General features: G+C 36.0%; 1 protein-coding gene and 1 long non-coding RNA gene across 2 annotated transcripts in view; one reads left to right on the top strand and one right to left on the bottom strand.

The window, feature by feature from the left end:
• Nucleotides 1-25,272, bottom strand: part of LOC144616046 (uncharacterized) — a 218,160-nt gene that overhangs the window by 164,721 nt on the left and 28,167 nt on the right. The gene's annotated exons all lie outside the window — the stretch shown is intronic.
• The window catches only part of TMPRSS11D (transmembrane serine protease 11D), a 51,519-nt gene that overhangs the window by 12,060 nt on the left and 14,187 nt on the right, over nt 1-25,272 (top strand). The window contains exons 2-5 of the mRNA XM_060655870.3: nt 6,460-6,581; nt 8,486-8,604; nt 16,064-16,131; nt 22,491-22,648. Of these exons, the coding sequence (XP_060511853.1) occupies nt 6,460-6,581; nt 8,486-8,604; nt 16,064-16,131; nt 22,491-22,648 (467 nt within the window). The remainder of the gene's footprint in view (nt 1-6,459; nt 6,582-8,485; nt 8,605-16,063; nt 16,132-22,490; nt 22,649-25,272) is intronic.

Raw genomic sequence — 25,272 nt, 5'->3', positions numbered from 1 at the left:
TCATGGGATTCATTCTATGACCTCAATTTATTTAAAAGAGGCTGAGTTCCAGAGTATAGCCTGAGTCCTAAGAAAGAAAAAACTTAACAAGCCAGTGAAGGAATTGAGACCACACTCTTAGCTTTATTGGCAGCAGGGTCTTACAAACCATCAACTCCCAACTCCACGACTTCAAACACACACACACACACACACACACACACACACACACACACACACACACACACACACCTCTACCTATTAGTCATTTGTTCATATGAACTTGCAAATTTGGTGAGAAGAATTTGAATCCTGGATTGACTTTCCCTACAAATAACAGATTCCAGGACTTCAGCACATCATTTCAGGTCTGCTATATACAGTTGTGAAGTTTGTGCAATGCACTAAATTGCATGGCTCGGGGGAAGATTGGAAGCTGAGATGGAGGCTGTGCTCCCTGGAAAGCTGTCTGTCCCAGAGTGTTGCTGCATGCAGCCCAAGGAGCAGCTTTCATAATTGTCTTTGTGTCCCAGAAAAGCTGCCTTTTCCTAATTCTCATCAAAGTATTACATAAGTTAGCTCAGGTCCTCCATCACTTGCCCAGCCTCCGTAGCCTCAGGAAGCATAAAGTGATTTATATCTCCAAGGAATATAAACTTATTTCAATGCTACCCAAGAGAAAAATAAATTGGCAAGTAAATCATTGATTTAAAAGAAAGTCATGTAGTGCATTCCAAAGGTACACACACATAAAGTGGTGTGGGTTTGTGATTCAAGGATAAGATTCTTACCTTCCAAATTAACCTAGAGTTTTCAGAATGCACCATGGTTTAATGAAATAAATATATTCAAGAAGTCTTAAAACTGTGTCAATGACTCTGCCATCATCTAGTTGTGTAACGGGAATAATCCTCTTGTGTCTCTCTTTCTTGTGCCTAAGTTTATCAAGAACAGAAAAATTTAAGAAAGAAAGAAAGAAAGAAAGAAAGAAAAAAAGAAAGATAGATAGATAGATGTTGGACTAGATCAGTGAAAATTTACTGGAAATAGGAGCAGGGGATCCTTTTCTCCCATCCCAAATTCAAACAGAAAAGCTATTCCATTTAATCTGTTTCCCATTATTGAACTTGCAAGCAAGACCTTGTTTGAACAAAGTGTTTCTCAACCTAAAAAAATTAAAACGTTGAATTAGATGTCTACTGCCTGCCTAGTGGAACCATTTCAGAGTCTTCATACTCCAATGCATAATGTAAATACACACACATATATATTCAAATATACGTGTTTGTATATCCTGTAACACAAAGTCTATAGATATATTTTGAACTTTCCATTTCTTAGCATCAGCAATAAGGTAGGCGATAGAAATGGATAACAACAACATCATAATTAACATAAAAATCTCCTCCCATCTGATGTGGACATTTGCAGTTTGAGCTTGACAGACCTGGATTCACATTCCAGCTCTGTCATTTACTAGCTGAGTAAGTAAGCCTCTATTTCATCATCTGTAAACTAGGGTTATTTACAAGTATTAAATTCAATGATGTAGAAAAAGTCAATACAGTGCCAGGTACATGGTAAGCACTCATTAGATGGCAGAGATTATTCTCCAATCTACATTTTGTCAGTATTTAAAATAAAAATGCACATCACACAATCCTATATGAAGTCCTTCCAAACTATAAATTATTTTTAAATCCTTCTTTGCAGTGTCACTCATCATTTTTTCCCATAAACAAACCTGATGCCGACTCTGGGATGGGTATTATGTTAGGGATGGGGCATGTCCTGACAGACAAGATGCAGGTCTACTTTTCATGAGATACAGCCTGGAGGTGGGTGCAGGGAAGAAGATCGTTGTTTCCCACATGAAGGGATAAGGACTAGAAGAGGGAAATTCATTGGACATTATGAGATCAGATGAGGGGAAGCTAGGGGAGAAAAAGGCATCTACCTGGAGGGAAAATAAAGATGGTTAAATTATCTTCCGAATAAAAGGGAAATCTGCCAGGAAGTTGAGGTATCACATTTTCTAGACAAAGGGTCATCACACTGACGTGGCTGTCCCATTTGGTCTGGCTGGGGTTAAGCGGGCACATGAGGATACGACAGAAGATGAAGCTGCAGAGGTGACTATGAAGAGCTTTCAATGCCACGAGGAAGGTTTGGATGCCATCCTGAGGAGCTTGACAAACTATAGATAAATTTTCAAATGAGATAGGGGAGGGGGAGAAAGTCAGAACCTAAGATTTAAATTCAAAAATTCCCTGGAAGGATTTTAAAGGGTTGATTGGAAAGAAACAAAAATCCTGAATTCAGTCTAGAGCCCTTCCTTTCCCATATCTCATAAATGAATCATCAGCAAATCCTCTAGGGTCTAAATTAAAAATATATCCAAACTCTGACATTTCTCTTACCACCTCCTCTGCTCCCATGCTTGTCTCAACTACTATCATGCCCACCTCAACTACTGAATGACAAGTTATCTGCCCTCCATCCTATCACCCAGAGTGATCCTATTAAAGAAATAGATCTGATGTCACTCCTTTGCTCAAAACCTCAAAGACTTTTTATTTGACTCAGAAGGCAGACCTAAGGCCTTACATGAAAAGCCCTAAAAGATCGGCCCCACCGCTGACTCCTACTCTTATCTCCCTCTCATGCCCTCTACCTCTGCCTTGCTCATTCCACCCCAGTCCAGCTGCCCCCCCCCCCCACCCCTTGCTCTTCTTCAGATTTACCAGGTGAGCTCCTGGCTCAGAGCCTGCTGTTCCCTCCACCAGAATCATTCTTCTCTTGGTTTCTTCTTGCATTAACTAATTAGTGATTGAGCAGTTAATGGAAGAAGGGAGACCAGTTAAGAGGCATTTCAAGCAATATAAGTCAGGTGATAACAGTCAAAATTAAGAACAAAATAGATTAAAATAGGAAAAAAATTTAGGTATAAGATAAGCACTGTTTGGTGATCTCTTGAATGTGGAAAGTAACTAAGAGGGAGCAGGTGCAGCTAATTCCTAGGTCTCCAACTTAGAATACAAGGTAGATAGCAGTAACATTCACCAATTTTAGAAACAGTGCAGAGTAAGTGTAGTGCTGGGGAGAAAATTCAGTTTTGAACTGAACTGCTATATTTAAGGAGGTTTTAAAACATCCATAAGATGTCTGGTGATAATTGGCAGTAATGGCATGGAGCTCAAAAACAGAGGTCTGGGCTAAAGATCTATCCTAGAAAATATTATCCTATAGAACGTTTGCTAAAACCGTAACATAAAGTATGATTACTCAGGAAGAATGCTTCGTAGAAGACAACTGTGGACCAAACCTTTGTTACTAAGATATCTGAAATCTTATTTAAAAGGACACAAAATTGTCTAAAAGTCCTTTATATACATATCATGTGCATCTGAATTTGCAGTTACCCTGTCACTGTTTTCCTCCATTCTTTCAGATAATGGAAATTATTGCCAATGGCTCTATTAATCCACAGCCCTATAATGGTTGTAAGCATGTGTCAATAGCAAAGATTAATTACTACAGTAGTCCTATATAAATTTGATATATTAATGTAAGACTTACTTTCAAATTAAAATTAAATCAACAATTATTTTATTGCACACTTACTACAGTGCTACCTCTCAGTATATGTTGATCCCCTTTGCTTCCCCCAAGTGAAGTCAGAAGAGACAGAAGTCCCAAAGCTTTCCTATCTCCTGTAGTGTGAGGGAGGAGGTGTATATGAAAGGAAGAGCATGTGCTTTGATTCAAACAAACCTAGTTTCAGTTTTCAGCTCTGCCATTCCTGAGTAATTTTTAGTTATTTACTCTCTGACCCTCAGTTCTCCTATGTTCAAAACAGGGTTCATAATACCTGCTTTACAACTGTGAAGATTGGCAATATACATGTACAATGCCTGACACTTAGACTCTCATGATAAAAGTATGGAATACATTTTCCAACATTAACATAACGTTTTCAAGTCAATAAGAGAGCAAAGAGAGGGGGAAGCTGGTTAAACATGTTACAACTGAATTATCTGTTTTGCTGTTTAAATGCAAGCACTAAAAATCTCACTAATCAGGAACAAGCTTTGAAAGCAAAGTATTTTCTTGCACAGATTTCCATTGCATTGAGTAAAAATTCAGTGTTTACAAACATGTTTTCTCTACTAGTTTACAAAGTAAATATTGTGCACAATTTAGACTGTGTTGGCATAAGCTTTGTAACCAGCCACATACAGAGAGGTTCAATGACAAGGTTCACTATCAACAAGAAAGATATTTCTTCAGCTGTTTCTACAGGGTGGAACAACCCATTCTTATGCAATTAATTATGGCTTGTGAGATTAGATGACTTGAGCTCCACACCCTTTATTTATTGAGTCATATGTTTCATGGTGCTTTTTAGTCATTGAGTTTAACGTGTTTTCCATGAACTGAAGCAAAGTTGGTGCTAAAGTCATTCCCATGGGAGGCTCATCCAAGCTAAAGCATATGCTGACTTGAGCCTTTGGCTTTTCTTTTCAGCCTCCAACCTACTCCTAATCTTTCAGTACTTCTCCCTCCACACTCACAAATCTTAACACATTAGTTCATCTCTGGTTGAGGAGAAGGGTCAATCCATTGGCCCAAAATCCATTAGGTTTTTGGGTTTACCCTAGACTCCAAACCTGTCTCCTTTTGGCTCTGCCACTACTCAGCAGCCACTAACATTTTCTGAAATCACAAATGCCAAACTCTGAATTTGTGATCACATGTCATTGGTACAGTGACCACCTAAGGTAGAAGATGAGTAAATGGAGTCTCAAAAATCAGCAAATGTCAAAGTGCCAATTTTCTCCAACTTGAAGTTTACCACAGTAGTGGTTTCCAAATATTGGACTCTGGACCAGCATCAGTGACAGTCAGTTTTCACCAGTATAGCAAAATGAACAAAGGAAGAGCAATAGAGTAAACAGGTATCATAAGGCTAAAGCCAAGTTATTTATTTTCTGATAGCCAGAGATTATGTCCTTCCTACTTCTAGGTACTTCAGTGTCCTTTCTTTAAATGATAAGGTTTGAGCATGGTTATTTTTTTTTAACATGTTTATTCACCAGAATTGAAGGTTGGCAAGTCTAGGTCTGCCTCCAATAATCTTTTGAAATGTTACTGGTCCCAGAACCACAGAATACAATGTGCAGGTGGTACATTGCAAAATAGCAGGAAGTGCCCTTCTGTAAGTTTCTGAGTTATGCAGAGCCCAAACAAGATCAGGCAACCCTGCAATGAAACCTAAATGTCTGGGAATCACTGACCCTCAGAGCATTCTTTTCACACTTATACCAGAATATTGGCAAAACAAATAGGAAAAATGAAAGACTATATTCTGGCTAAATGTAACTGCTTTTCAGCTCTGTTAAGTCTTTTAAATCTGACACATGCTTATAAGTTAACACATGCAACAAATATTTATAAATATCGTATTTATCACCTATTTATGCCAGGCACCCTGCAAAGTGTCTGAAACATAAGCATGCACACTATCTCTTCCCTCCAAAGGCACACAGCCTAGTGGTAACCTATTTAACTAGAAATATATTTCATAACATAACTTCATTGATCTTCAAAATGGCTTGTGAGGCAGATATTATTAATTCCATTTGTCAGACTAGAAAAGTCTCAGATTAATGACAGTGTGATCTCCAAGCACACAAGGGATAAAACAGAAATTCACACTTAGCCCTTCTGGTTACCTCCCTCGTGCAAGTATATGTGGTTGTAGGTAGGTGAAGAAGATAGCATCTGGACTATATACTCAATATAATACCATGTACTCTATTCGTACAAATCTTTTGACTCACACTGAAGTTGACAAATTCATGGGGGAAAAATGATAAATCATGCAAATCTGCTGCTGCTGGTACAGTTCTTCATTTCAGGGGCTTGCTACTCTTCCTGGATCTCAACACTTATCCTCTGTTCACACCCCACTTTTAATAATATGGAGAATATGACAGTGAGGAATGCTACTGTTCTGACTCCCTTCCCCCCACTCCCCACCCAAAATGATTAATCTTCTCTACACCACTGGGATGGTGCCCAGTTATGGGAGGTTACTACAGTAAGTGTCCAACATAGGGTCTTAGAAAAACTTACAGCAAAACAGAACAATTAGCTGTTATTCTTGAGAACTTCATCAACTGACAGAAGAAGGGAAAGTAAGTGCAAAGCATAGGTCAGATTTACTTATTTTTCTATCAACTACCAAAATGTCAACAGTTCTGTGCTGAAAGAAATTTGAAAGAAAAATTATTAAGGAGAATGTTAGTTCAGGTTCATTTCCAGGATTATGTTCTGATCAATAATCACTGCAGTTTCCTATAAATAGAACCACATATAGGCTAAGAGACTTGGGGAGGCAATAATGATCATGAGTACTGAAATCATGGCTTCTCTAAGTGAAAGAATTAGTCTTTGATCATTTTCTCTTGTTCTAAGGCCAGCACGGGTACCATCAGCCTCAAGATTCCTGAATCCCTATGTAGTGGGTTTCGTTGTTGTGGCAGGAGTGGTAATCCTGGCAGTGACCATAGCTCTACTCATCCACTTTTTAGCCTTTGGTAAGTACTAGAAGACTAAAAGTACCACTTTTTAGACCAAATAACTAAATACACCTTCAGATGACAAGTCTGTCATTCTTTTATTGCCACTTTTATTTTCTAATATAACCTAATTGAGGGTCTTCTATATCTCTAAATACATGTTTGTGTCTATATATTCCCTTGATCAGTACTTTTCTCTTCTCTCTCTGTCTCTTTTGTTTTTTTAAAATAAACATTATTACCCAGGTAAGAATTACTCTAGCCAAAGGAAAAACGTCTCTTGATTCTTTTCTGACACTAGAATTTGCTTACTGTGTTTTTTCACTTAATATCATGATTTCCTTCTTCATATAATAACCTGATAAAACTGTAGAAGTGAAATATTGCAAAGAACTTTAAGTTTCAACACCTAAAAATTGGATGTACCTAGTTATTTGTTAATTCATGATCTATTTTCTGATAAAACAGTCTTAGTTAAGAGAAGAGTTATGAAAGATAAGGGAAAAAAACAAATTTTTAAAAAGATCTGTTCTTTTACTTTTCTCTATTATAACAAAAATGTAGAACATATGGACAAGAAACAATATAAAGAACACATATACCCTGCTCATTCATAAACAATGCTCCTTAATATTTCAGTGAACATCCCTTTCAGATGTTTTAACGTAAATATGTCAAATTTCACTAGATAACATAGGCTATAATCTGATTTTATCACTTATAAGTGTACTTTGAGGTTATTTTATTTCAGCTACAATTGTGTTAAGTCATTTAAATCATATGTGTGGGTGTAGGTATGTGGGTATCCATGAATATGGAGAGAAAGAGAGAACATAACTTATTGTATGTTCTATTGTAAATGGGCAAAAATGCTTATTTGAGAGTTGAAAAACTCCTAGTGGCACAATAAAATTACCAACATTAGAAAAAACAGTAGTGAGGAATAATATTTCTCAGCCAATCTAATTACAAAGTTGTTGCCACATTTTGCTATCAAATCACCCAGAGTCAACTATGTCTTAGGTGAACTACAGAGGCAGGAAAAAGAAATCTCAAGTTTCCAATTAAATTAATGAATTTTCACTTTTGATGGTACTATATTGTCACACAAACAGAACCTAGGTTAATCCTCTTCAGAGGGTGACCATTTACAGCCCTTGAAAGGCTTGTCCTTCCACTACAAAGGAATACATTACCCTTCCACCAGGATCTCCAACTCTTTCTCCTGATTGAAGTATTTCTCTGCATTAGTTATTGCATATGAATGATCAAAAGAAAGCAGGGATTTTCCTGAGACAGGTTAGGTTATGCCCTTGTTCATAATGTTTCTAAGATGTATACAGTGTGTTTTGGGAGTCTTTATTTTCCTCACACAGCTGAATGTGTCCTCTGGAAGACTTTTTTTGATGAAAACAATTCACACTGGACAACCAATTAGATATCCTGTTCAAAGGCTTATTTTCTAGTTTTAGTATAAAAAACTAATGACAAGTCAATAATACCCCTAAAAAGATTATTATTTGAAATAATTTTAAAAACTATTCAGAATTATTTTGGGTATTCCTTAGTGATAAATGAATAATAGCATATTATAGACATTCATTAATATTTCTTGAATTAATAAATCTGCAATCACAAATCTCCCAAAAATATAGTAAAAATGAAAATTATGATACTTCTGAGCAGTTTGATTTCACAAATGATGCTGTTCTGATTTTCCTACATCTTCAAATTTTCAGCTTTGTCAATTTAAAAAAGAGAGAGACGAATAATTTTATTATAGTTACATTTATAGTAAGTTTGGAGTTTTAAGAGAAGCAACTTTTTTTAAATTGTGTAAGATAGCCTCCCATAATCCTGAACAAACTAAAGAGTAAAGTACTTAGCAGTGAGATTGATTCTGCCTTTTCTTTGTTTTACAGATCAAAAGTCTTATTTTTATCATAGCAGCTTTCAAATCCTAAATGTCAAATACAGTAATCAGTTAAATTCACCAGCTACACAGGAATATAGGGATTTGAGTGGAAGAATTGAATCTATGGTAAGTTAATATTTCTCTTTGCTCTTTATCCCATCATCAAACAAATTTGATAATAAATCTGATATTTTGTGATATATCTGTAATTGCTAGATGCTCTATATTGTTTTCTTCCCTGAATACTGAAAGATATGTTTCTTTGTGATTTTTTCAAGTTAATTTGCTAGTATACTGGTTCTTTACGTTTTTTAAGTCATAAGTGGAAAGTGTTAGAAGAGTCTTGAATAAATTAGTATTTTACATGATTATGACTTCAAAGGGTGGAAGTCTATTGTTTGTACAAGTTGAGCATTTCTTACTGCTCTCCTTGAGATTGCCTTTCTAAATCCTTTTCATTTTGCCTTCTTTCCTTTTTCTTATCCAACTAAACACACAGGTAGCAGGTGTTAAAAGATATGTTTGCATGTCCATAATAACATAGGTTAGACAACACCCTACTTTGGCTCAATGATATACATAGAAAATATGCAAAGCAAGCTCGGGCTTTCAGTTGAAGAGGCCTTCCAGGAAACCTCACAAGTGGGCCCTTTGCATTCATTTATGACCATGGACCAGTGTGTGACCTTTCACCCAGAGAGTCAGAGTTGACCAGTGTCAAGGTTGCTTACTTACCCTTCCTTTTAAAGAGTCCTAAGAATATAAATTAGTCCAGTTGCTCTAAAACTTAAACATTAACAAAATCACCTGGAAGGTTTTTCAAAACACAAATTTCTGGGCCCTGATGTGAGAGTCTCTGATTCAATAGGTCTGGGGTAAACTGAAGAATTTCCATTTCTAAGTTCCCAGGTGATGCTGATGCTAATGGTCCAAGGACCACACTTTGGGAACCACTAAGTTAATCTAAATGAGGACTCTCATGGCTGGGGGACTGAATCACTGGCTTGTCTAACACATTTTTCCCCAGAGGCAAACCTCACTAGAAGCCAACTTATGGGACAACTGCTTAGTTAGCATGGGATTAGAGCAAGGGAAGTTAGGTATATCATTTAAATGTTTAATGAGATCAGAATAACAGCTGAATCAGTGATTTGGGAGGAGAATCTATGACAGATCCTAAGATTTTCCTTGTTTTGAGAACCTTGAGAGTTTTGCAAAGTACTGGGCAGGCATTTTGTAAAATCCCTTAACTGGGCTTTCTAAACTATTTCCTCATGCTTAGGGTGGAATTACAGGTTCAGGGGAGGACGACCATAAAGAAAGAGTATCATTTTCACTCCATCACATGAAGGGGGTTCATTAAATTGTCAACATGACTTATCACTGTCAACTTGATCACCCAGCTGAAGTAGTGTTTGTCAGGTTTCTACACTGTAAAGTTACTTCCTCTCTTTTCCATACCATACTCTTTGGAAGAAAGACACTATGTGCAAGCCACACATAAGGAGTAGAGGAGTGAAGCATTAAGCATTGAATGTTTGAAGACTATTTAAAATTCTTCAGTCAATTCTCCCATGTATTTATCAACCACTTGCTTATATCAATATAGTGGTCTCTGCATTTTTAAGATTAATTTTTATTTGTTTATTTTTAACTGTACCTATTTTTTAAAATTTTTTTTAAGTGTTTATTTTTGAGACAGAGAGAGACAGAGTGCAAGTGGGGGAGGGTCAGAGAGAGAGGGAGACACAAAATCTGAAACAGGCTCCAGGCTCCGAGCTGTCAGCACAGAGCCCGACGCGGGGCTCAAACCCACGAACCGTGAGATCATGACCTGAGCTGAAGTCGGATGCTTAACAGACTGAGCCACCCAGGTGCCCCAAACTGTACCTGTTTTTTTTATTTTTTGTTTTTTTTTTAAATATAATTTATTATCAAATTGGTTTCCATACAACACCTAGTGCTCATCGCAACAAGTGCCCTCCTCCACTCCCAATGTTTATAGCAGCACTTTCAACAACAGCCTAAATGTCCATCAACTGACAAATGGATAAAGAAGATGTGGTTTATATATACAATAAGAATAATTTTTAGGCTGCACTCCAGAAATGCTCCAGTTTACATTTTCACCAGCAGCACATAAGTATGCACAAGTATGCTTATTTCCCCACAGCATTAACCCTCAACGTTGTAAATCATTTTATTTGTTGCTAATCTAGTAGGTGAGAAGTGATATCTCACTATTATTTGGATTTTCATTTCTTTGACTACTAAGATTTAATCTGTTTTCATATAGTAATAGGTCATTTTTATGACTTCATTTGTCAATTGCCTGATCATGACTTTGCCCATGTTCTTACTGGAGCATTTGTCTATTCTATATGGATTCGAAAAAAACAAAAACAAAAACAAAAAAAACACCACTTATCCTTATTAGCATATTAAAGTTTGCCTGTCATTCACATTGCATATATTTCTCTAATAATGTGATTTGACTCTCAATCCTATTTATGATGTAGGGATTTTTTAATGTTAAACATTTAATTTTTTATATATTTCATATGTATTGCATATATTTCATATATATTTTATATGTTTATAGAGCTAAATTATCAATCCCTTTTATGATTTCTCATTTTTTGTCATGTTAAAAATGGCTTTATTCATTCTAAATACTCTTTAAAATATTAACCCTCATTTTCTTTTTATAATTTTATTATTTCAGTTTTTAGTACCAAGCTATTGAGAGTACTGTGGTTTTATAATATATTTAAACACCTGGCAGGAAAAGATTTCACTTGAAATTCTTCTGATGTATGATTTCCATAATCTCATTTATTTATCCTTCTGTAAAACCACTTTGAACATTTAAAACATTGTATGAATGATACTCTAATAAGGTGCTAATCTATAGTTTACAAAGCACTTTCACATGTATTATACAGTCATATAAATTGACAAATCACTTTTATAGATGCATAAAATAAAGGTTGTGAGTTTAGGAAACATGTCAAAGGCCATTCAACTGGAGTGTAGTAGAACCAGAATTCAAACCAAGGTCTCCTGACTCCAAATCCAAGTATCATACCATTTCCCAATGGTAACATGAGTATCATCATTGTCCTTGTCCCACAGACAACATTGTTTTCCTTCATGAGCAATAGAATAGTCTCAGAAACTTCTATGAGGCAATTCATCTCTCTTTTCTAGCTCTCAGTTTACTCATCAGTGAAATAAAGTCATTGGACCAGATAATTTTCACAGTACATTCTAACTCAAAAAGCCTATGATTTTATGACTTTCATGCAATATATTCATTCATCTGTTTTTCCTATCCTGCCTCTCTGGCCACTCCTCTCTGTCTCTATAGGCTCACCTTCCTTTATACTGTCATTAAATTTTGAAATTCCCCAAGGCTTTGACTTATGCTCTCCTCTTTTCTCACACTGGTTTTTTTCTATCCTTAGATGTTCTCTTTGATGAGTGTTACTTCAACCAACACTTGCACACTAATGACTCATTCTGTCTCCAGCCCAGACTTTTCTTCTGTACTTCAGATCTGTTCACCACACTGCCAGCCTAATGTCTCCACTTGGCTGTTTTTTTATTAATCTTAAATTTATTCTGCCCCAAATCAAACTCATGATTTCCCCAGAGCCTCCTAGCCTCCTTCCAATAATCCTGTCCCCATTAACAACATTTATTCAGTTTTCCAAACCCAAACCCTGGAATTCATCTTTGAATTACTGCCCTCTATCATTCCAAATACCCAATCCATTACCAACCTCTGCAGGTTTTATCTTCTTTATTTCCCTCAAATCCATTCATTTCTCTTCATACCTACTAACACCATGTCCATCCAAACCATCACCTCTACTCTGAACTACTAAAATAGCATTAACTGATTTGCATTTCTTCCCCAAAACTAAATATCCATAGGCAGCAAAAGAAATTATTCTCAAATTGCAAATCTGATTGTATTATCCTTTTGTTTAAAACACTTCAGCAACTTCCCATTATTTATGATAAAGACCACTAACAAGACATGCATGGTCTGGCCATTCTGGCTCCCTAGCCTCCTTGCTCTCTATGCTACAGCTGCACTGGCCTTCTTTCATTCCTGAAACACACCTGTGTGTTCCCACCTCAGGACTTTGCATGTGCCATTCACTTCACTTGTGAGGCTTTTTCCTTCCTCTTCAACTAGCTAACTTTGATTCTTCCTAACAATCTCAACTCCACCAGCATTTCCTCCAAGAAACCTCTCTAATATTGATTGGATCAAATTCCTCTACTGTATTTCTGTACTTATCAGTTTTAATTTTACTTAAATGTGGATGATAACTTGATTGGTGCTTGTCTGCTGCCATTAAATGTAAGCTCCATAATGGCAAGGACTGTTTATTTTCTCTCACCATTGTACCCAGTGCTTGATAGAAGGGGTGTGCTGCAAAAAAGTTACTGAAAACCTGTTGTTGAATGAGTGAAAAAAAATGAATAAGGCCATCTAGAAATATTGAAAGCACCAGTTTGCAATATATATATATCAAAACCATGAGCACATTCTGACTAAATGGGATGGGTCTCTGTCAATAAAACAAAAGATTTCAGTCAGGATTCATACCTGGGATCAACTGAACTGTTGAATCTCCCCTTTGTTATCAGGTGTGATAATGCAATAAATTCTGCAAACAATTGCCACTTTTTCCAAAATATATCTAATTATAGTCCCATGAACAAACTAGTTCATAGGAAGAGAAAGAAAACAATACCCATTTGAGATTAATTTTATATCACTTAAACCATCAGGGCTTCTGGGTAAAATTCATTTCAGTTACATCCATTTAACAAGCATTAATTATTGGGGTGCCTGGGTGGCTCAGTCAGCTAAGCGTCTGTCTCTTGATTTCAGCTCAGGTCATGATTTCATAGTTCATGAGATTGAGCCCAAAGATGGACTCTATGCTAACAGCACAGAGCTTGCTTGGGATTCTCTCTCCCTCTCTCTGCCCTTCCCCTGCTTATGCACAGGCCCTCTCTCTTAAAATAAATAAGTAAGCTTAAAAAAAAAGCATTGATCATTACTTAATGCCAAAAAAAACCCAATTTGATAACATACTTGACAATGAAATGTTCTTTGAATGAATAAATAAAAGATGCATTCTATCTGTTGGTTCCTGTGCCAAGTCTTAGGGATACAAAATAAAGACATCATTGTAGTCAGAGGCTCACAGTGGTCTCCAAAATGGGGTTGTGCATTCCAGGGAGGGATTCACAGTAATTAATTGTGAATACTCAAATACTTGGATATCACTCTACATGTTTTCTTCTCATAAAGAGTTTTTTTAGAAGGAAGTGTTTTGTTACTATTTAATAAATGGATTGGCATTGGTACCTTGTTTGGTTTTATGTCAGCTGGTCCCACACACACATTGTTTGTAAAGGTATCTTGAGGGAAGAGGGGAAGGGCAGTAACACTTTTACTTCCTCTGAGTAGATTTCAAAAATGTGCAGTTTCAACTGGATTTAAAGATTTTATTATCTAGTTCTAAAACTAAACAAAGCCTCCCAGAAATCACTAAAGGAACTGAGAAGAATCCTGCAAAACACAAATTTTAAAACCACAATTCGGAGATAACTCTAATATGCCAAGGACAGTAATGACCAAGTAAAGGAAGAGTAAGGTAATAACAGAACTGACACTTCACTGCTACTGACTAAAGCAAATTTACCAAGTGAAGCAATAAACAGTATCTTTCTTAGAAGATATTTAATACACACAAACACACATACATACCCTGTCTCTTCAAAGTGTAAGAAATTAGGCGCTTTTTAAATAAAGTTCATACCATGGAGAGAAGACTTTGAAAATATGTTTAGCAACGGGTCCATCATGAGGTGTTTGGATTTTCTTGTGTTTTACTGAAAATGTTGCATCTTACCTATAAAAGTGCTTAGACATGCACACATAAAAACTGGGGGGGGGGGGGGGGAGGATTAACTATCATGTTTGGTTGATTTTGAACATACTTCTTTTAATGTTTTTTAAATGTTTATTTATTTTTTAGAGAGAGAGAGCACAAGCAGGAAAGGGGCAGAGAGAGGGGGATAGAGTATCTGAAGTGGGTCTGCATTGTCAGCACAGAACCCAAGGTGGGGCTCAAACCCACAAACCTTGAGATCATGACCTGAGCTGAAATCATACGCCTAACCAACTGAGCCACCCAGGTGTCCCTAAACACACTTCTTTAAAAAAAACATATAAAATGAAACACATTCCATTTGGTTTGCAAGGATAACCAATTGAAATCAGGGAAGACGGAAAGTCACGTGTTAAATTTCAACAAAACCTTTGCACAATGGTTGGGAGGGACTGACAACTTTGTGTCATGATTTATTAAATTCTGCCAATGAGGCACTTTATACATTTAGTGCCATGTAATGGTGTGGAAATATCTTCAGCATTCCAAACCAAGTATTTAAATTAAACTTAGATCATAACTTTGAATCATTTTATTACAAAGTATTTCAAAAATTATAAATTCTATCCACATTACCAATGAAAATATTATTACTAAATATAAAGGGGATAAAATGACTAAATGTTTGCTCTGTTAATTTGGTCTTTTAAATTTCTAATTTCGTCAATGTTTTATAGTATATATATTAGCAGTACAGTGTTACTGCATATATATAATTTATAAATAAATATACATGTTTGTGCTACTCATGCATAAAATATTTTATCCATAGGAATGCATAATCAAAAATTTTTGCAGACCACTATAATAACAGATCATATTGCCACATATTTTATCTTTTTCTTGAAAACTGAACTTTCCATATCTGGTTAAACAGAAAAGAAACTGATAACTGGAGGGTGGTTGAAATCACAAAAACAACATTATTTCCATTATTCAGCTCATGAATAATATGAACAAAACCATACCTATCAAGTAAGAAGACACTAAAAATAAGGTGATTTATCTTCATGGGTAGCTAATAAGATCTTTCTTCTCTAATGATGGAAATGTGTGATAACTGCAAACATTCTATATGTAATTGTCTTACACTTTAATGGCTGGTCTATTAACAAATTTAATGATTCACTTTGTTAGAATTTAAATAATCCACATCTCACTTCAGTTCTTATCAACTATGAACATTACTGAGGTATGAGAATTCTAGACTATTCTAGAATACAAAGATAATACTGACACCCTCAATCAGTGAAGAAATATAAAATAGTACTCTGTTTTTCATTGTTTACTTGATTTTTGTCCAACACCCTTGGGAAGAGCCACCAAATCACACTGAGTACAACATCTGATGTTTAGATGCCTTCTAGTGAAGATGCATCCTATCCATTATCATGTTTGTATCATAAGTGAAGAAATAGGCACTGCATCAAAAGGCTGTTTCCCCAGACTAAATCAATCCTATGTGTTGAGATGAAATTGAACTAAAATGAACTGAACTGAAAACTCCAGTCCCTATTCCTCATTAACTTAAGTCCTGTGTTGCAAAGTTGGGAGGAAGGAGAACAACTGGAAGCATAAAAACATTTTCCCCTTTCTTTCTATAGATTACTAAAACATTCCAAGAATCAAATTTAAGAAATCAATTCATCAGAGCTCATGTTGTCAAACTGAGGTAAGTGGAACTATATAAAAATATATATAAGCTTAGGGGCACCTGGGTGGCTCAGTTGGTTAAGTGTCAGACTTCAGCTCAGGTCATGATCTCACGGTTCGTGGGTTCGAGCCCCACGTCAGGCTCTGTGCTGACAGCTCGGAGCCTGGAGCCTGCTTCGGATTCTGTGTCTCCCTCTCTCTGTCCCTCCCCAGTGTACGCGCGCTCTCTCTCTCTCTCAAAAATAAACATTAAAGCTTTAATGTTTATTAAATAGTAATATTACTAGTAATATATTAAGCTTACATTAAGCAATATGGCCCATTTGACTTTTGTTCACAGCATAGATAATGAGACATTCACACAATTTGTTGCAATATTATGAAAGTAGTATTATGGGCAGCTTAAAAAACAATGCAAATAAACAAAAACAAAACATGCCACATTTTGATCTATTACTAATGTAAGTAAGCATATCACTTGAATACATGGTAGAAAAAAAAGAAAGGTTAAAGAGAGTTGGGTGAGGGTACAGTAACGAGGCCATCCTACTGTATAAATCCAGTGGATACCATTCACAATACAGTCTATGTAAACAGTGCCCTCTTGGAGTTGTGCAATTCTGTGGTCCTGGGCATATTCAGCCAAGATTAGAACACTATGACCAACATCAAGCTTTTTGGTTTGTATCTGCCTGGAATGCTGTAACACAAAGGACCTTGTGGTCAAATCCAAGCATGTGTGTCATGAATTAACAATAAGGGGAGTAGCAGCATGCATTCTAGTTATTTGACATTCCTACCTTAGTTGAATATATACTTATCTGTGTGATGTGATGAGACAGGCCCTCCCAGCTAAAATACTGACCCTTACTGACCTTACCACAAATGCCTCAAATGCCCACATTACCCAATCCTTCAAATAATATGCAAAAGTCCTTTGAAAGGGAGGTGTTTCCCAAATACCACCACCACAAGAAAATTAATAGTTCTTATTTGCTGTAGAAATACTTAGTAAGTCCAGAGCATGAACATCTGGTCAGATACATTTTGTTGAGAAATGAGAGGGGAAGGAAGAATCCATGGGAAGAGTACTACCAAATCAATTTTAGTCAGTTCAGCACACTTTCGCCTTAGCACTGTCTTGTGAAAATCTCTGTACTAGCCACTGGCTTTCAAAACTTGTAGGATTGAATGAGTCATCTGTACTTTTTTACTTCCCACTTACTGCTCAATCCCCTGAAATCTTACTTCTGATGCCACCACAAAATGCTAATCGCCTTTGCCAAATTCAACAAGGACATTCAAATCACAAGCTCCAAGCAAATTATATCATCTTCTGTTTGGACCTCTCAGTGATATTTGGTACTGTTGTATTTTTAATCCTTCTTAAAATAGTACCATCCTGTAGTTTCTATGACCCTACACACCCTATTTTCCTCTTACCTCTCCATTCACTCCTCAATTTTCTTCACTAGCTCTTATTCCTTCTCTGCACATCCTTCAAATGTTGGACATTAGGCTGTGCTATAAGCCTCTCACCTTCTCAGTTCACATTCTTGACTTTCAGTGGCTTAACTGACCCCTATATGTTCATCTTTCTCAAAGTTGCATCTCTGGGCCAGTCCTCTCTTCTCATCTCCAGTCATGAATGTACACAGCCATCTCCTTAATGTCATCATACAGGTATCTCACAGACAACTCAACTTACTAAATCCAGACCTGAACCTATCATCTCTCTCCCACCAAATGTTACCTCAAATTAAGTGAGGTGTCACTTTCAACCTAGTTGCTCAAGAAATATGTAAGTCATCTTTAATTCCTCCTCTCCCTCAACCCATACATCCAATCATCTAATCTTTCAGTTCTATTTTCTAAATATCCCTAAGATCCGTAACTTTTATTCAAACAGTGCCCTCAACCATCTCTCTCCTGGACTATGAACGGCCTCCTAATGAGTCTCCTTTCCTCCAGTCTTGCTCCACTCCACATTCTACAAAGCAGTCAGAAAGACTTTTTGAAACAAAATTCTAAACATATTACTCTCCTGGTTAAAATCCTTCCATCCTTCCATTGGCCTCTCCTGGGCTTATCTTTCACTATCATCCAACTAGACTTCTTTCAGTTCTTCCCTGGCCCTAACCTCAAGACCTTCATATAAGCTATTCTCTCTGCTGGAAATGTACACACACTTTGCCCCCTTTCCCTTCAGTTTTAAACACAGTATATAAATAGAAAGCTTGAGGTATGGTAAGTCAAAAAAAAAATCAGGAAAGGATTACCCTTAAAAAGATAGTTTGTTATAGTTCACAAGAGGAGGGTACATGCCTCTTTGGTAGAGTTGTTATAAAGATCAAATAAATTAGTGTAAAACACATGGTCCTGTTTGGGTATCTTATTCAAAGTTTGTCATTCACTAAAGATACCTCTTCTTTGAATTGGTTCTTCTACTTTTTGTTAGTCTTTTCTTGTTGACTTGTAGGAATTCTGTATTTATAGTAGGTAGCAATCATTTGTCACTTTCTGTGTTGCAAATATATTCTTCCTGTCCATAGCATATCTTCAAACCTTATGGCATCTTTTATTGTGAAAAGTCAGTTGCAAATAGTCTTATTTAAGAAATTCTTTCTACTCATGTATGTAAAGACATTCATATTTTCTCGTAAGTTGTAAACATTTTTGCTCATATTTAGACACTTTGTATATGATATGAGAAATAGATTTAAATTTTTCCATATGAGTCATTTTCCTTCCATTTGTGATACCACTTCTGCAATACATTGTTTACATATGTCAAAGAATCATTTTCTGGTCATTAATTCTGTTCCTTCCTATTAAGCTTAATACTTGTCATTCAAATAAAATCTACCACTATAGATTTATCTATTTCTCCTTATGCAATATATTTTAAGACATAGTGTCAAGTATATATATGTTTAGAATTGCTATATCTTCCTCAGGAATTAGTTCTATCAAGATATTAATCATTTTTATCCCTCATTTTTTTTAATCTTAAGATCTCTTTTTTTAATGTGTATTTATTTTTGATGAGAGAGAAAGAGTGTGCAAGGTGGGGAGGGGCAGAGAGAGAGAGAGAGAGAGAGACAGAGGATCCAAAGCAGATTCGGTACTGACAGCAGCAAGTCCGATATAGAACTCAAACTTTAGGGCTCACAAAGCATGAGATCATGACCTGAGCTGAAGTCGACCACTCAACCAACTGAGCCACCCAAGCACCTCAGTCTTAAAATCTCTTGTGTCTGATACCATTATAGCTACATTGACGTTCTTGTGGCTATCATTTTTCAATATATTTATCTATCCTTTTATTTTTATTATTTACATATTCTTATAGGTTAGACATTTCTCCTAAAACAGAAAGTTAGATAATATTTTCTAATGCATTCTAATCATCTTTGCCTTATTTTAGTGATTATCCTTAAAATTTAAATAAGGAGAGTTGGCTTAATCCATTACCCTTCTTCTACTTGGAACTCTTATTCATGTTATTATGAATGATGTTTTAGCTCCACCTTATTTATAATGACACCAAATCAGTCATTGTAATGATAGATTACCAGTTTGTCACTTTCTCTGTTCCCTATTTCTTATTGTACCTCAACTCTCCTATGTTCAATCTCTTTCTTACTGAAGTACTTCATTTATAAATTTTCACAAGAGTCAGGGCATCTGGGTGGCTCAGTTGGTTAAGCATCCAACTCTTAATTTCGGCTCATGTCATGATCTCACAGTCATGAAATCGAGCCCTGCTTTGGGTTCCATGCCAAGCATGGAGTCTGCTTAAAATTCTCTCTCTCCCTCTGCCCCTCTCCCCGGTTCACGCTCTCTTTCTAAAATAAAATAAATAAATTTTCACAAGAGTAAATGATCTGTAAAGTATCCTTTTTAATTTTTCTTTGGTCTACAAAAAGTCCTATTTTATTTTCATTCTTGAATAAGACTTTAGTCTGGATATAAAATTCCAAATTAATAGCTATTGTGTCTCAGTGCTATTGTGCTCTAAGTGTATATATACAATTATATATCACCTTTTTCATTGCTATTAAAGAACCTGTCCTTCAGTCGAAATGTTCTTTGGTAGCTAATCTCTTCTCCATTGTCTGAATATCTTCCATTTGTCTGTGGAGTTCACAGTTTTTTAATGATGTATTCGTATGTGTGGGGTTTTTTTTTATTTAGTATGCCTCAGACTCATTGTGATCTAAGCCTTCATGCCTTCATCAATTCTGGATAATTCTCATCATCTCTTGTAATATTGCTGCTCCTTTGTTTTTGTTATTCTTTAGTTTTGCATTAGGTAAACATTGAGCCTTCTCTAGTCTCTTAGCCTCTATTTGATCTGTTTCATCTCTTTATCTGTTACGTTTTGTGTGATGTCTTTATGTTCATCTTTCAGTTCACCAATTTCTCTTCAGCTTTGTCATATTCTATGTAACCCACCCATTGAGTTTTTACTTTCAGGGAAAAGTTATGATTATGTATTCCTGTCTGCAAGCTCTGTTTGTTTCTTTTGTGAACCTGTCTGGTCTGTTTTGATAAAGTCCTATACTTTTCTCATATTTATGATTCCCCTTTTATGTCATTAGTCATTTCAAGTATAGTTATCTATCTGTTAATTTTATTATGTGACGCTTTTGAGGATGCTCTCCTTTTTCTGCTGAATCTAGCTCATGATATGTTGTTTGCCATTGGGATTGTATGCTTATATTTAATCCCACTTCATAAGTAAGACACTATGCAGCCTGGATTTAACATTCAATATTACAGAGCATTTGTTACTCTAGGAGGATCAGCAGCATATGGACCTTTTTTGTTTGTTCGTCTGTTAATTTCTTTAAGTTTCTGGAACCATGAAGGTGGTGGTACTATAAATCCAAAACTTTCAGGTAGCTAGGCTCTTGATCATGAATTATCAGGAGAATCTTCTTTTTTCTGTCTAGACCTGGAACCCTAAGACCCATAGACCTACAGACCTTTTTTTTTTTTTAATGACATGATGAGCGCGTTTTTTTCTTTCCAATCCATGCTTTCATTGAGGGTTTAGTTCTTTGAGAATCCTGGTCTTATTTAGAAACCTAATGTTCATCTCCCTAGTTAGCACTAGCCCAAAGAGTCCTCTCCAGCAACCATGTAAATGCTAAAAGTCAAGCCTGTTGGATACTCTAGTGCTTATCACATATTATTCATTTTCCTTATTTTTGGCTTTCCAAGATTTCCCTTCCTTTAATGTGACTTTAGCTTTGCATTCCAAATGAAATGTATTGTATTTTATCAAACACTTCTGGTTATTTTATATGGAGAAGGGTTTTTTTTTAATTATTTGGGCTTTTGAGATGTTAGAAATGGATATAAATTATTTCTTCAGTGTCTGCCCCTCCATCTAAACTGCAAAATCCATGAGAATAGCAACTGTGAATCTTGGTCACAGCTAATTTCTGAAACCAAGAATAGTGCCTACTGCAAGAAGGTACCTATTTAATATTGCTAAGTAAATATTAAATTAATATCTGGAATAAATATTACGGCAGAAATGACTATTGAGAGGAGAGGAGGAGGCCTAGAATGAATAGGAGAGACAAATTTGTCTAAAGCACCTTTTCAGGAGAGAAGATGGCCAATGTTAGGTGAAGGAAATGATGTACATGGTAATTTACACAGAAAGAAGTGGAAATTATATCAATTTTTGATAATTATAGCCTTCAGTCAAATTATTAAGGCTCACTGTGAGAACTATCTGCGGTTAGCTGATAACAGAGGTAAAATTTTAACATATGACTACAAAAGTTAAATTTTGCTTTTGTAGCCACATTAATGGGTTTAGGTAATAGAAAATTAACCTGAGGCTTTAAGTCACATAAATTTGGAACCTCTCTCCTTACAGGTTTGTTTAATGAGATAAGGGTGTTTTGTTTTATTTTTTAAGATATGTGAAGTCTAATAAAAGCTAATATGTACTGTATACTATTCACTCTTCCCAAAAGTTTTGCATATATTAATGGACATAATCTTCATAACAACCCATTTTGATGTGAGGAGACTTAAATACAGAAAGATTAAGAAACAAATAACTTACCAAAGTCAAACCATAAATGGCAGAGCTAGTATTATTCAAATTCTGGCATTCTGACTTCAAAGCAAGCTATACCAAATAGTGGATACAACATACTATGCATCAAAATCAAATATTTGTGGAACAGCATTGTGTGATAGATCATTAAGTATGCAAACACTGTTATGTGACCAGTTAAATTCTAAAGTTGAATTGCCCAAATGAATCTTTTTAATGTTTAATCAATAAGAGTATATAAACAGAACAACTGAAAATTATAATTATCTATTTAATATATTTATGGTTTTCAGGCAAGAGGGTAATGGTGTGATAGCAGATGTTGTCATGAAATTTAAATTCACTAGAAACAACAATGGAGCATCAATGAAAAGGAGAATTGAGTCTGTTTTACACCACATGCTGAATAACTCTGGAAACTTGGAAATAAACCCTTCAACTGAGATAACATGCAAGTACCATTTTTATATACCATTTTATCCCAATATATCAACTAAACCAGTTTTAATTCATATTTTAATTTAATGAGACTGACTTTTCTTTCCTTGGAATTAAACTTTATGAAAACTATATATTATAAAGCTAGACATAATACATAGTTCTCTAATATAAAACATTCTAAAATTTAAAGAATCATTTAGCATTCATATAATAAATTTTATTTCCTAAACATTCTTTATTACTTTTCCCTCTCAACACTCCTTATCTCTCAACAGGAGAGACATTACTGTCAGATCTTCAATCTGTAGGTGTGCTATAGGAATGGCAAATAGCTGCTCAAGGTCAGAGAACAATTGAATTAACACTCCACCTCACCCAGAACCCAGCATGCAATCGGGAGGTGTGTGATTAATACTCCTAGAATAAAGAAGAAAATTAGAAGATTTAGCAACATCCCTAACTCCTCTCTGAAAATATCTGTACCTCTTCTTGTCTTGAATCTATTTTCATTTTTTCCCATCCCAATTGCTACCACTCTGGTCCAAGCCCACATCATTTCTGACTTGAACTATTTGCACTAGCCTCCATACTACCCGTTTTATTTACTGTTGGCCCCTTCCAAACTATTGTCCACATACTGATGAAGTTATGTTTTATATTTTAAAACATAATCTCATCATTATTTAAAAGCTTCCCATGACTTCCCACAAAAACACAAAACAAGCAAACAAAAAAAGACCTGTAACTGGGATACCCAGCCTTACCCAGGACAGTCCCAGTTCATGTCAATTGTCCAAAAACCATTATTAATATTAATCCCTAAGTATCTTGGTTTGGACAATAAATGATATGACCATCTCATTTAAAGCACTGCATGATCTGGTTCAAACTTACCCCTTCAGCTACTTATTATACCACTCTTCCTTATTCACCATAACCTGGCCACACTTTCATTTCCTCCACCTGCCAAACTCTTCTCCTCCTGACTCAGGGCCTTTGTATATACATTGTTTCAGTTTCTTATAATACTCTCTAGTTCATCCCTTTACATCCATCAGGTCTCATCTGGGTCACTGGTTTCTAATGTAAGCCTTTTCTAACTTCTATTACTCAATTATTTACCTGTGTCATGGACTCCATTTTCCTTCATAACATTTATCACAATCAAAACTACAAAATTATTTGTGTGATATTTCTGTTGATTGTCTTCATCCTACTCTGTAAGTTTCCTAAAAGGCAAGAACAAGTCTTTCTTGTTCATCCCAGTGTGCTTCTACTACCATCTACTACATAATAGATGCTCCATTAATATTTCTTGCAGGACTAAAAAAAAAAGACTTGATATGTACATAGAATTTAAGGACACTCCTCCAACTCTGTCATGCACTATTAATAAACCATGATTCCCTTAATATAAGCTCAGGATTAAAGGATCTTGGTAGTCCCCACATTGGACTGGTATTCAATTACTATATGCCTGTTATAGCTGTACTAAATGTTACGATATTGAAATGCTTTCCTATCTATCGGTAAACCACCACTGTACCAAGCCCACAAAGATGTCTCCCCAGCCTCTTCAAATCCTCCCATCCCTACCCCCAGACTCTCAGTTCATCCCCCTGCAATTGAAGAGTTAATGCTTAGGGACTTCCAAGACACTGCTCTAGCTCCATGGTTTATTACATCCTTCTGACTGGCTGGCTGATGCTCATCCATTACAATTTGTTTAATCCCCACAACAACCATAGACTCTACTTTTATTGTTCCCACTCAGAAACGATGGACAATTGCCCAGAGTCCTGCAATCTTAATGTAGGGGAGGCAGGATTTGAACTCAAGTCTCTCTCATTCAAAGAATAAAAAGGAGTGGTCAGTTCTTTTTATTCCTGGCATCCAAAAGGATATTTGGACTCCCCTGACACAAAGCAGATATGATACCCAAACCCTGTGAAAGTTCTGGCAGGAAATAAGTTTGCAAAAATTGATTTTAGAAAGCATGAAAACTTGCCTAAGAAGTTTAGATATCTTTTATAGGAAAAAAGAAACTGGTTTCTCATTAGAAGCTTTCAAGCAAGGGAGGATATGATCGGACATAGATTTTTAGGGGGAAAAAAAACAGCCTGGTAAAGTAGAGGCAGACACATTGAAAAGTGCAAAGGTGGAGGCATCGAACGCAGACTGAAGGTTGTTATAATAGTACAGATGTTAAATGATGAAAGCATGAACTAAAGTAGTAGCCAAAGGGATGGGGAGGATAGGCCTGATTCAAAGGATAGTTAGAGGCTAGAAGATATAAAATCTGAAAGCAAATAAAATGTGAAAATGACAGGAAGGGAGGGAACTGGAGACTGATTCAGAATTCTAGCCACTGGTAGAAGTGGAATCATTTCCTAAAGGAGGAAATATAACAAAAGTAGCAAGTCTGGGGTAAAATTTGGTGACCTTGAGTTTGAGAGGGCTGTAGCATGTGCAGACCTTAAACTAGAATAGACAGACCTTCACTATCTACTATCAACATAGTTTTCTGTCTGCGCCCTCCTCCCATTTTCCCACGTCACACTTTCACTCCTAGCTCTACTGACTTCATTGTTCCACAAACATCATACATCTCCATGCACTTGTGCCCACTACCCT

The sequence above is a fragment of the Panthera onca genome, chromosome B1 (genome assembly GCF_046562875.1).
Source record: "Panthera onca isolate mPanOnc1 chromosome B1, mPanOnc1 haplotype 2, whole genome shotgun sequence".
Taxonomy (NCBI): domain Eukaryota; kingdom Metazoa; phylum Chordata; class Mammalia; order Carnivora; family Felidae; genus Panthera; species Panthera onca.
This window is presented reverse-complemented; position numbering and strand designations above follow the sequence as displayed.